At 46.8% G+C, this 13,130-nt stretch overlaps 1 protein-coding gene across 6 annotated transcripts in view; it reads left to right on the top strand.

Annotated features, from left to right (window-relative positions):
* klhl29 (kelch-like family member 29) overlaps nt 1-13,130 on the top strand; it is a 732,755-nt gene that overhangs the window by 656,863 nt on the left and 62,762 nt on the right. For all 6 annotated transcript variants that reach the window (XM_085996817.1, XM_085996816.1, XM_085996818.1 and 3 more), the window contains one exon: nt 2,201-2,345. In XM_085996817.1, the coding sequence (XP_085852943.1) occupies nt 2,201-2,345 (145 nt within the window). The remainder of the gene's footprint in view (nt 1-2,200; nt 2,346-13,130) is intronic.

Below are 13,130 nucleotides of genomic sequence, written 5' to 3'. Positions count from 1 at the left end.
TTCATTATTATTTAAATATTCCATGATTATGATTAATGCATTATGGAAATAAGTTATTTCCTTACTCTGAATGTTAACCGAGCTTTGTGTTAATTTATTGATACTGTAAATCTGAAGGCAGCTTGTAACTTTGCCTTTGATTCCCCCTGTGATCAGGTCCTGGTCTTGCCTGGGCTGTAGGCAGGGGGAAGCACTGGGCAGGAGAGAGGCACTTTTTCACAGGGACAGAGAGAAATTTGAAGGGTGAATTACTTGGGCCACACCCTTGTTCACCTCCAAGTGGCTGGTCAGCGCCTCCCCATAGCAATGCGGCTGAGCGTGGGAAATCAGCAGAGTGGAAGACCACAGGTGTGAACCAATAACTCGTGATTCCATGGTTTCACGTACTAGCTCTCCAGTATGCTTCCAAATCAGGAAAAATAATGAGGATACAACCGTCTATTATTTGTCCTAATAAATAAACTCCAAAGTTCAAATAAGTCTCCTGTAACTATACTGACTTGATAAATATATTGGAGCTACTAGAAAGTGCTATACAGTATTTGAATGCCAGGGTGTCAGTTAATTGAAGGAAAAAGGAAAGAAGAAAATGAAGTTCATATATATTTTTTTGGAGAACGTATTACCTTTGGTGAGGATGTATATCTATTTTTCACCCCTTCTCCCATTTTTTGGTCTTCCCTCATACTGTGAGTCATACACACTCCACAGCCATAAGGATGGGCTGGTGGCCGGCTTTTAAGCAACTGTATAGTTAAGAAGCATTTAAAAACAGCCTGATGGGGGGGGGAAACCCCAGTGTGGTTTTCTCTTCCTCCTGTGAGAAGATGCTTGGCTTCAGCCTGATACTTCCCTGACAAGCATAGCTAGCATAAGGGATTCAGGAGTGTGCGCGCTCAAACCTGTGTCCCTTTTCCCTCATGGTGCAGTGTTTGTGATCCAATGTACTGCGTTTCCCATCAGGAACACTTTTTGAAAATGGGGATAGATAGAATCAAACCACATATAAAATACAGGTTTAGTGCACTTTAAGTCAGCTATTATTGTATAAATATTGTAACACATAGTGCAGTCTCTGAAGTCTCAAAATATGGTGAATCTTTATTTAGAGGGTTAGACAAGAAATTGCACTGATATTTTTCCTCAGTATCTCATCTGAATGAGATCTAATTAGTGAGGTGCTTAATATTTGCAAGTATCTAAAAACAGTAGGTCCTTTAGTTTTGTGTATTATTTATTATAATACATGATTAATTACTACTAAACTGCATATGTTCCATCAAAATTATAATGTATGTTAAGATAGAGGCTTCCAGAGTTCTACTCCAAATTCACAGATCCTAGGGTGTTAGCCCTGGACAGGACAGCCGATTTGCTGGGAGGGGAAGTTCCCATATTCCTCTGTCTCACCTCACATATATTTGTAATAAGGAAACAACAGTGATTCGAATGATAGTCTCAGGATAATTACTGATTTGGTATTGCTGTGTTCCAAGCTGGCTTGAAAATTTAAGTCCTTATAGATGCAGCTCAAGATATCTGTAGCATTGTATTATATTTGTTCTTATTCCTTAATTAATTTCATCCTAACGTTACAATATGGATGCATTTCCTTGAGACTTCTCACACTCTGCTGGGGTGACTTTACCTTGTCCCAACTGGTGCAAATGGGGCGATAATGCATATAAAATGGGTTGCGATACTTACCATCCTGTTTGTGCCTCCGTTGCAGCAGCTGCCATTTTTAAAGGGGCCTACCACTGGGCAAGCGAAGCACTTGCTTCAGGCAGTAGGCTTTTTTTTAAATATGCAAATTGGGGTCTTATGACTTGCATGGAACCCCGCTTGGCATTTTAGGCAATAATGAATCGTTGGCCCGTTTCACACCCCGCCTAATTTTTTCTATTAGAACTTGTTTTGTCATAAATGTTATTGTCACTGGTTTATTTCAATATACTTATTGGTCTCATAGTTTTCATTGTAGTTATTTTTGGTAGAAAGCATACATTTTTAGTACTGTAGAGATTTCAAGGTTTAAACAGAAACATGTATCAAATACACGAGAAAGCAGAACACTGACTAGATTATAAGATATTGTTTTCATAATTCAGACTGTCTGATGTATATCTAAATAACTAAGAAATAGCATGAGAAAATTCCACATGAAGTAAGTGTTGGATTTATTTTGTTCTATCAACAGATAACAAGTATGCCCCTGCAGTCACTCTCAATGGTTTTGTCTTTATTCTTGGAGGTGCCTATGCCAGAGCTACTACTATCTATGATCCTGATAAAGGCAATATCAAAGCAGGGCCAAACATGAATCACTCCAGACAATTCTGCAGGTATGAATAATCAGACGCAGCAGCCTTTTTATATGTCTTAACATAAGCAAAGGTATTCAACTGGAAAATTGAAAATTTAGTTCTGTTGGCTTAGCATCTTTTATTCTTTTCAATGCTTTAATGCAAGTCTACTTTGTAAAGCCTACTGAAAGTTTTAGGCTTGGACTTATTTAAATTCTGCATCACAGTTAAACATTTACTTTAAGTTCAAGTCAATGAGAAATCATTGGCACCTGGTTGTTCGAGTAGTAAAATTTTTGACCCCATTCAGACTCAACTCTCATCTGAACACTATTTGCCCTCAAAAGTTTTTTGCTTAAAGGTATTAAGGGATATGGGCCAAAGGCGGTTTTTTTTTTAATTCATTGATGGGGTGTGGGCGTCGCTGGCTAGGCCTGCATTTAGTGCCCATCCCTAATTGCCCTTGAGAAGATGGTGGTGAGCTGCCTTCTTGAACCACTGCAGTCCATATGGTGTAGGTACACCCACAATGCTGTTAGGAAGGGAGTTCCAGGATTTTGGCCCAGCGACAGTGAAGGAATGGCGATACAGGTCCAAGTCAGGATGGTGTGTGGCTTGGAGGGGAACTTGTAGGTGGTGATGTTCCCATGCGTCTGCTGCCCTTGTCCTTCTAAGTGGTAGAGGTCGCGGGTTTGGAAGGTGCTGTTGAAGGAGCTTTGACGAGTTGCTGCAGTGCATCTTGTAGATGGTACACACTGCAGCCACAGTGCGCCGGTGGTGGAGGGAGTGAATGTTGAAGGTGGTGGATGGAGTGCCAATCAAGCGGGCTGCTTTATCCTGAATGGTGTCGAGCTTCTTGAGTGTTGTTGGAGCTGCACTCATCCAGGCAAGTGGAGAGTATTCCATCACACTCCTGACTTGTGCCTTGTAGATGGTGGAAAGGCTTTGGGGAGTCAGGAGGTGAGATACTCGCCACAGAATTCCCAGCCTCTGGCCTGCTCTTGTAGTCACAGTATTTATATGGTTGGTCCAGTTCAGTTTCTGATCAATGGTAACCCCCAGGATGTTGATAGTGGGGGATTCAGCGATGGTAATGCCATTGAATGTCAAGGGGAGATGGTTAGAGTCTCGCTTGTTGGAGATGGTCATTGCCTGGCACTTGTGTGGTGCGAATGTTACTTGCCACTTGTCAGCCCAAGTCTGAATGTTGTCCAGGTCTTGCTGCATATGGACACGGACTGCGTCAGTATCTGACGAGTCTTGAATGGTGCTGAACAGTGTGCAATCATCAGCGAACATCCCCACTTCTGACATGATGGAGGGAAGGTCATTGATGAAACAGCTGAAGATGGTTGGGCCTAGGACACTGCCCTGAGGAACTCCTGCAGTGATGTCATGTGATTGAAATGAATGACCGCCAACAACCACAGCCAACTTCCTTTGTGCTAGGTATGATATGGAGTTAGGTCACAGATCAGCCATGATCTCACTGAATGGCGGAACAGGCTCGAGGGGCTCAATGGCCTACTCCTGTTCTATGTTCCGAAATGCTTGACTCACACTGATCCTCAGTGACTCTGAATAAATGGCACACTTTACAGAACCAAAACTCTCCATCCCATAGGGACCATCACCCTCTGCCTTCTGCCACTAAGCCAATTTTGGATCCAATGTGCCAAATTGCCCTGGATCCCATGGGCTCTTACCTTCTTGACCAGTCTCCCATGTGGGACTTTCTCAAAAGCCTTACTGAAGTCTGTGTAGACTACATCAACTGCACTACCCTCATCCACACATCTCGTCACCCCCTCGAAAAATTCAATCAAATTGGTTAGACATGATCTCCCCCTGAAAAAGCTATGCTGACTATCCTTGATTAATCCTTGCCTCTCCAAGTGGAGACTAATTCTGTCCCTCAGAATTTTTTCCAATAATTTCCCTACCACTGATGTTAGGCTCACTGGCCTGTAATTCCCTGGTTTATCCCTACTACCCTTCTTGAATAATGGTACTACGTTAGCTGTCCTCCAGTCCTCTGGCACATCCCCTGTGGCCAGAGAGGTTTTGAAAATTTGTGTCAGAGCTCCTGCAATCTCCTCCTTTGCCTCACACAGCAGCCTGGGATACATCTTGTCCGGGCCTGGGGATTTATCCACTTTTAAGCTTGCTAAAACCGCTAGTACCTCCTCCCTCTCGATGCTAATATGTTCAAGTATATCACAGTCCCCCTGCCCGATTTCTATGTCTACATCGTCCTTCTCCATAGTGAACACAGATGCAAAAAATTCATTTAAAACCCCACCTACATCCTCTGGCTCCACACACAGATTGCCACTTTGGTCCCTAATGGGCCCTACTCTTTCCCTAGTTATCCTCTTGCCCTTAATATACTTATAAAACACCTTAGGATTTTGCTCGCCAGTGTTATTTCATGGCCCCTCCTCGCTCTCCTAATTTCTTTTTTAAGTATTCCCCTGCACTTTTTATACTCCTCTAGGGCTTCCTCTGTCTTTAGTCCTTTGTATCTGCCAAAAGCCCCCCTTTTTTTCCTAATCCATTCTCGTATATCCCTTGACATCCAAGGTTCCCTGGGCTTGTTGGTCCCACCCTTGACCTTTACGGGAACATGTTGCCATTGTACTCTCTCAATTCCCTTTCTGAAAGACTCCCATTGCTCCAATGTGGATTTTCCTACAAGTAGCTGATCCCAGTCCACTTTGGCCAGATCCTGCCTTATCATATTAAAATCGGCCTTCCCCCAATTTAGAACCTTTATTTCCGGTCCATCTCTGTCGTTTTCCATGACTACCTTAAATCTCACCGAATTATGGTCACTGTCACCAAAGTGCTCACCTACTAACACTTCTACCACTTGCCCGGCCACATTCCCTAGAATTAGGTCCAGTACCGCCCCCTCTCTTGTAGGACTTTCTACATGCTGGCTCAAAAAGCTCTCCTGGATGCACTTTAAGAATTCTGCACCCTCTAAGCCTTTCACACTGACTATCCCAGTTAATATTGGGGAAGTTGAAATCCCCGACTATTATTTGCACATTTCTCTGAGATTTGCCTACATATCTGTTCCTCTATCTCCCCCTGACTGTTTGGGGGCCTATAGTACACTCCCAGCAAAGTGCTTGCCCCCTTTTTGTTTTTAAGTTCTACCCATATGGCCTCATTAGATGAACCTGTTAATATATCATCCCTCCTTACAGCAGTAATTGACTCCTTAATTAATATTGCGACACCCCCTCCTCTTTTACCCCCCCCCCCCTCTGTCTCGCCTGAAGATTCTATACCCCGGAATATTGAGCTGCCAGTCTTGCCTTTCTCTCAACCATGTCTCCGTAATAACAACAATATCATACTCCCATGTGTTCATCAACACCTTCAGTTCATCCACCTTATTCGCAAGACTCCTTGCATTAAAATAAATGCCATCCAGCCTTGCCCTACTCCCTTGTGTCGTTACATATTTGCTCTGCCTTCCAAGCTGACTTGTTTTTTCCTCTATATTTGGCTGTACATCACCCCCTATTATAGCTCCACTCTGTATCCCATCCCCCTGCCAAGTTAGTTTAAACCCCCCCCCCCAACAGTGCTAGCAAACCTCCCCGCAAGGATATTTGTCCCGTTCTGGTTCAGGTGCAACCCGTCCGACTTGTACAAGTCCCACCTTCCCCAGAAGCAGACCCAGTGATCCAGGAAACTAAAGCCCTCCCTCCTGCACCAACTCTTTAGCCACGCATGAAGGGAATGAGTGTAATGTATCCAAGTTTGCTGATGATACAAAGCTAGGTGGGACAGTAAGCTGTGAGGAGAACACAAAGGCCTAGAAATTGGGTTGGGGCGCCAAAGTGGCGCAAAAGTCGCCTGAGCGCAGGATTTAGCGCAGCGATCGGAGTAATACCGATCGCCAGAAATTCAGTTTCAGTGCCACTCGAGGAACAAGGGGTGAGGCTCGAGGCGCTCCGCGTCCCTCTTAGGGCGCTGAAACTGATTATCGCAGCGCAACGTGCTGCAGCACCACATGCTGCGGCACGGCACGCTGCGGTACTGCAGGCCTTCCTCCCACTGTTAAGGGGGAGGTGCCTGCAACAGCGCGATCCCCGCTCGCGAGTGCCGGCAAATGAGCCCTGCACCAAGGAGAAGTGCCGGGCTCTCGGGAAACAGCCGGCAATGCCGCGGGGGGGGGGGGGTTAGGAGGCCGGGGACGGAGGTGCTGGCAGGCGGCTGCCGAAAAAGCGGCCGCCCCGCACCTCCACCTTAACTTGCACCGCTGCCGGCACAGTAAGGCCCCGTGAACCGGGCGCGGGTAGCGAACGACGCAACTGCGGCGTTCGCTACCAAATATCGCGAACGGGGCACGAATGGGTCGCTGCGCACACCGATGACGTCATCGGTGGTGGCGCAGCGCAAATGCCTAACGCCACCATTAGCGCCCCTACTGAATATCGCAGGAGACGCAGCCAGTGGCGCTACAGCCACTGACTGCCTCTTTAGGCGCTAACAGGTGGCGCTACTCACCCAATTTCTCCCCCAAAGAGTCTGCAAAGGGATATAGATAGACTAAGTGAGTGGGCAGTAAGTTGGCAGATGGAGCATAATGTAGGGAAACGTGAGGTTATTCACTTTGGTAGGAAGAATAGAAAAACAGAATATTTTTTAAATGGTGAGAAACTTTCAAATGTTGGTGTTGAGAGAGATTTGGGTGTCCTCGTGCAAGAAGCACAGAAAGCTAGCATGCAGGTACAGCAAGCAATACGGAAGGCAAATGGCTTGTTGGCCTTTATTGCAAGGGGGTTGGAGTCTAAGAGTAAGGAAGTCTTGCTACAGTTGTACAGGGCCTTGGTGAGATCACACCTGGAGTACTGTGCACAGTTTTGGTCTCCTTATCTAAGGAAGGATATACTTGCCTTGCAGGCGGTGCAATGAAGGTTCACTAGATTGATTCCTGGGATGAGAGGGCTGTCCTATGATGAGAGATTGAGTAGAATGGGCCTATACTCTCTGGAGTTTAGAAGAATAAGAGGTGATTTCATTGAAACATTCAAGATTCTGAAAGGGATTGACCGGGTAGATCTTGAGAGGTTGTTTCCCCTGGCTGGAGTGTCTAGAACTAGGGGGCATAGTCTCAGGATAAGGGGTAGGCCATTTAAGACCGAGATGAGGAGGAATTTCTTCACTCAGAGGGTTGTGAATCTTTGGAATTCTCTGCCCCAGAGGGCTGTGGAGGCTGAGTCGTTGAGTATATTCAAATGTAAGAAGGCACACAACACCAGGTTATAGTCCAACAGCTTTATTTGAAATCACAAGCTTTCGGAGCGCTGCTCCTTCTTCAGGTGAAGTGGAGAAATGCATAAAGACACAGCTTATATAGTCAGAGAATCATGTCAGATGTTTACAGGTAACCTTTCCAACTGCCATTTATCACACCTCGGCAGAGAGATAACCCCAGTCCAACTCCGGCATCTCCACACCACGAGTATATTCAAGGCTGAGATAGATAGATTTTTGGACTCTAGGGGAATCAAGGGAGATCGGGCGGGAAAGTGGAGGTGAGGTCAATGATCAGCCATGATCTTATTGAATGGCGGAGCTGGCTCGAGCAGCCGTATGGCCGACTCCTGCTGTTATTTCTTATTTCACTTGAAGAGGGTGCACCAAAGTAAATTGCATGCAAGTGAGTGTCAGAGACATGGGTACTTAGATTTCCCTCTCTAGCATCGGGTGCAGTTCAGGGACAAACTGCTACCCCTAAAAAACCTGGCACTATAGCTTCCAGAGCTGCCATTTCAGTGCTATCTATCAGACTTTCCTTGTCGAGAAAGGTCTTTATTTTTGGCTTTTCAAAGAAAAATGGCTTTTCAGCTTCAGAATTTGTAGAATGCTGTAATTCTATTTCATTTACTGATAGACACCATGTTTGGTACAGTGGTCTTCCCCCTTTTTGCAAGATGGCTTAGTTGGAGTAATAAGAGAAGCAATAACCACAAGCCCCCTTGACAGCTGCTGAAGATATTCCATCTGGCCCTTTCCAGAACCACTATCAACTGCATCACTAGCAAAGGGCAGTCCTCCTTCCACCTTTCTGTACCATAGCTCCACCCACATCCCATAAAAAGAATCCTCCCAGTCAACCCTTGATTTTCCTTCTATCTCAAATCTGTGTATACACCCACGCTTGTTTTCCCTGTTCATAACAGAAAAGTGATTGGGTTCCAAGTGATTTATCACCATGGTGAATCCCGCTCACCCACTTTTTCTGTGGTGCTGGTGCGGGTACATTGCTACCAATCCTAGTCCTAATTCTAAGTGAATTCCCATTAACAGGAGACTAGGAGGAGGGACTAAACTATGTCTCATTCTCGGGTTGGCAATCAGTAACTAGTGGTGTTCCGCAGGGGTCAGTGCTGGGACCCCAACTCTTTACAATCTATATTAACGATTTGGAGGAGGGGACCAAGTGCAACGTATCCAAGTTTGCCGACGATACAAAGATGGGAGGGAAAGCAGTGAGTGAGGAGGGCATAAATAACCTGCAAAAGGACATAGACAGGCTAAGTGAGTGGGCAGAAATTTGGCAGATGGAATATAATGTTGGAAAGTGTGAGGTTATGCACTTTGGCAGAAAAAATCAAAGAGTAAGTTATTATCTAAATGGAAAGAAACTGCAAAGTGCTACAGTACAAAGGGATCTGGGGGTCCTGGTGTATGAAACACAGAAGGTTAGTATGCAGGTGATCAGGAAGGCCAATGGAATCTTGGCTTTTATTGCAAGGGGGATGGAGTATAAAAGCAGGGAAGTCTTGCTTCAGTTATACAGGGTACTGGTGAGGCAACACCTGGAATACTGCGTACAATTTTGGTTTCCATATTTAAGAAAAGATATACTTGCTCTCGAGGCAGTTCAAAGAAGGTTCACTCGGTTGATTCCGGAGATGAGGGGGTTGACTTATGAGGAAAGGTTGAGTAGGTTGGGCCTCTACTCATTGGAATTCAGAAGAATGAGAGGCGACCTTATCGAAACATATAAGATTGTGAGGGGGCTTGATCGGGTGGATGCGGGGAGGATGTTTCCACTGATGGGTGAGACTAGAACTAGGGGGCATAATCTTAGAATAAGGGGCTGCCCTTTCAAAACTGAGATGAGGAGAAACTTCTTCACTCAGAGGGTAGTAAATCTATGGAATTTGCTACCTCAGAGCTGTGGAAGCTGCGACATTAAATAAATTTAAAACGGAGATAGACAGTTTCCAAGCTGATAAGGGAATTAGGGGTTATGGGGAGCGGGCAGGGATGTGGACGTGAGTCTAGGTTCGGATCAGCCATGATCCTATTGAATGGCGGAGCAGGCCCGAGGGGCCGTATGGCCTACTCCTGCTCCTGCTTCTTATGTCCTTATGTCTCGAGAACCTTGTGCTGGGAATGAGGTGGTCCTTGTGGCATTGCTAATGAGTAGTATGGAGTTTATATTTGTTACCTCTTACTGATCTGATGTTGCAGCTTTATTCTTATCAAGGTCTTGTAGTTATTTCTTGAGAGCTTTGTTCAACTATTGAGAACATAAGAACATAAGAAATAGGAGCTGGACTAGGCCATTTGGCCCCTTGAGCCTGCTCTGCCATTCAATAGTGGTTAGCACTGTTGCCTCACAGCGCCAGAGACCCGGGTTCGAATCCGGCCTCAGGCGACTGTCTGTGTGGAGTTTGCACATTCTCCCCGTGTTTGCGTGGGTTTTCTCCGGGTGCTCCGGTTTCCTCCCACAGTCCAAAGATGTGCGGGTTAGGTTGATTGGCTATGATAAATTGACCCTTAGTGTTAGGGGGATTAAATATGTGGGGTTACAGGGATAGGGTGGGACATGTGTTGGTGTAGGGGTTACTATCTGCACTGTGGGGTTTCTGTGATTTCTGTGAATAGATCATGGCTGATCTTCTACCTCAGCTCCAATTTCCTGCCTGATCTCCATATCCCTTGATTCCCTTAATATCCAAAAAGCTATTGATCTCTGTCTTGAATATACTCAACGACTGAGCCTCCACAGCCCTCCAGGGTAGAGAATTCCAAAGATTCACCACCCTCTTGAGTGAAGAAATTTCTCCTCATCTCAGTCCTAAATGGCCGACCCCTGAGACAATGACCCCTTATTCTGAGACTGTGACCCCTGGTTCTAGACTCCCCAGCCAGGGGAAACATCCTCCTGCATCTACCCTGTCAAGCTCTGTAAGAATTTTGTATGTTTCAATGAGATCACCTCTCATTCTTCTAAACTTTAGAGAATATAGGCCTAGCCTACTCAATCTCTCCTCATAGGACAATCCCCCCATCCCAGGAATCAGTCTGGTGAACCTTCGTTGCACTCCCTCTATGGCAAGTATATCCTTCCTTAGGTAAAGAGACCAAAACTGTCCACGATACTCCAGAAGTGGTCTCACTAGGTCCCTATTTAATTGCAGTGAGACATCTTTACTCTTATACTCAAATCCTCTTGTAATAAAGGCCAACATACCATTTGCTTTCCTAATTGCTTGCTGTACTTGTATGTTAACTTTCAGTGATTCGTGTACAAGGACACCCAGGTCCCTCTGAATACCAACATTTCCCAATCTCTCACCATTTAAAAAATACTCTGCTTTTCTATTTTTCCTACCAAAGTGGATAACGTCACATTTCTCCACATTATATTCCATTTGCCATGTTGTTGCCCACTCACTTAGCCTGTCTATATCCCCTTGAAGCCTCTTTGCATCCTCCTCACAACTTACATTCCCACCCAGCTTTGCATCATCAGCAAACTTGGATATATTACATTTGGTCCCCTCATCCAAATCATTGATGTAGATTGTGAATAGCTGGGCCTAGAAATTCAGTTGCGTCCGCCAGCCGTTAGCGCCATAAGAGGGGTAGATTTCCAGCGCTAGGCACTTAGCGCCCGGGCGCAGGCCGATCTGCGCCTACGCCCAACTTCAGTTGACATTTAGTGCCGGCGCAAAGTGTTTGCGCCCGCTCAGCTGCGCGCGCAGCTTATGACGTCATTTCGTCGTGCAACGCTGTTTGTGCGCCCCAAACCGGAAATTCAGTGGCGCCCGCCCAATGTGGGCATGGCGCTGTTAAGAACTGTGAAGTGGAACGCAGCAGAGGCCCTGCGGGCCTAGGGGAGCGCTAATTAAAGGGCACTTAGACTGAACTATAAAGGCCAGCCATTTTGCTGCAATGACTTTAGTGCTTTGGATTTCTGGACAGAGACCAAGGAACAGACCTTCCTGATTTGGGACAACATAGGAGAGGTATTTTTGGCTTCTGGCCAGAGCTTGGAAATTTCACTCATTGTGATTTCACTGTTTGCAAGTTTATTATGGGGGCTGCATGGGGTTCCAACCCTCAGTTCCAGCATTATGTGCGAAGGGCTCGCAGACGCTGTGTGAGAGGGCCAGCCATGCCTAGACGCAGAGGGGCCATCAGGCGTCGGCAACGTAGGCCTTACCCACTCAGGGAATACTGGCAGCAGGTGTCCTATCTCACCATGACTGCCGCGCATTGTGTTAAGAGGCTGCGCTTCAGAAGGGAGGTGGTTGCAGAGATCTGCCAGCTGCTTCACAGAGATCTGCGTCCACAGCTGATGTGCAGGACGTCTCTGTCGGTGGAAGTGAAGGTCACGGTGGCTCTGAACTTTTATGCAAGTGGCTCATTCCAAGCCGCTGCTGGGGACATAGCGAACATTTCCCAGTTCGCCGTGCATCGCTGCATCCGGCAGGTCACCGATGCCCTTTTCGCAAGGAGACACCAATTCACCTCCTTCCCCATGACCCTAGAGAGGCAGGAGCAGCGTGCAGTCGGATTTGCCAGGATCGCCGACTTCCCCATGGTGCAGGGCGCCATTGACTGCACGCATGTGGCTATGCGGGCACCTATCGACAATGCCGAGGATTACCGCAACCGGAAGGGCTACCATTCCCTCAATGTACAGCTGGTGTGTGACCACAGGCAGCGCATCCTAGCTGTCAATGCCCGCTTTCCAGGAAGCAGCCACGATGCATTTATCCTGCGCCAGACTACTGTGGCTGACATGTTCGAGGCACAGCCTCCACCAAGGGGATGGCTTATTGGGGACAAGGGCTACCCTTTGTGTACATGGCTCATGACCCCGCTCCGCGCGCCCAGGACCCCTGCGGAGGAGGCATACAACGAAAGCCATCAAGCCACAAGGAACATCATAGAGCAAACGATTGGCATCCTCAAGCAATGGTTCCGCTGCCTGGATCGATCCGGCGGATCTCTACAGTATTCGCCGGATAGAGTCTCCCAGTTCGTCGTCGTTTGCTGCATGCTGCACAACCTGGCTATCCGCAGGACTCAGGCACTGCCACCTCACGTTGGACCACCACCTCAGGAGGACGAGCAGGAGGACCATGAGGAGGAGGAGGAGGAGTACCAGCCCAGGAGGGAGCCACAAGGTCCAAGGGCCGTCCGCCGGCGGCTTATTGAACGACACTTCTAGGCCCCCTGTCAGGGAATGGCTTGTGGCAATGAACGCACCTGAATGCAGCCGCTCCGCAAGCCCTCAGCCGTTTAACGCAACAACCACTTGAAACATGACACCTGGACAAGCTGAATAAATAAAAAGCTTTATTTAACAAACTCAGGGCCCTTCCCACATGAAACAGAAAAACAGACAACACCCCCAAAAAACAGTCAAAAACATATCTCACTCCCACAACCTGGGGAGGAATAACAAAACTTGTCCATCCAATTGGCCTTCATCCTCGGCCTAACCAAGACAAACCCCCCCATACAGAACACAAACACCCCCATATAAAAAAA

This window comes from Somniosus microcephalus, chromosome 9, assembly GCF_052327205.1.
Source record: "Somniosus microcephalus isolate GS21.2 chromosome 9, FLI_Smic_1.0, whole genome shotgun sequence".
Taxonomy (NCBI): Eukaryota; Metazoa; Chordata; class Chondrichthyes; order Squaliformes; family Somniosidae; genus Somniosus; species Somniosus microcephalus.
The sequence above is the reverse complement of the archived record's forward strand: the minus strand, read 5'-3'. Positions and strand labels throughout refer to the sequence as shown.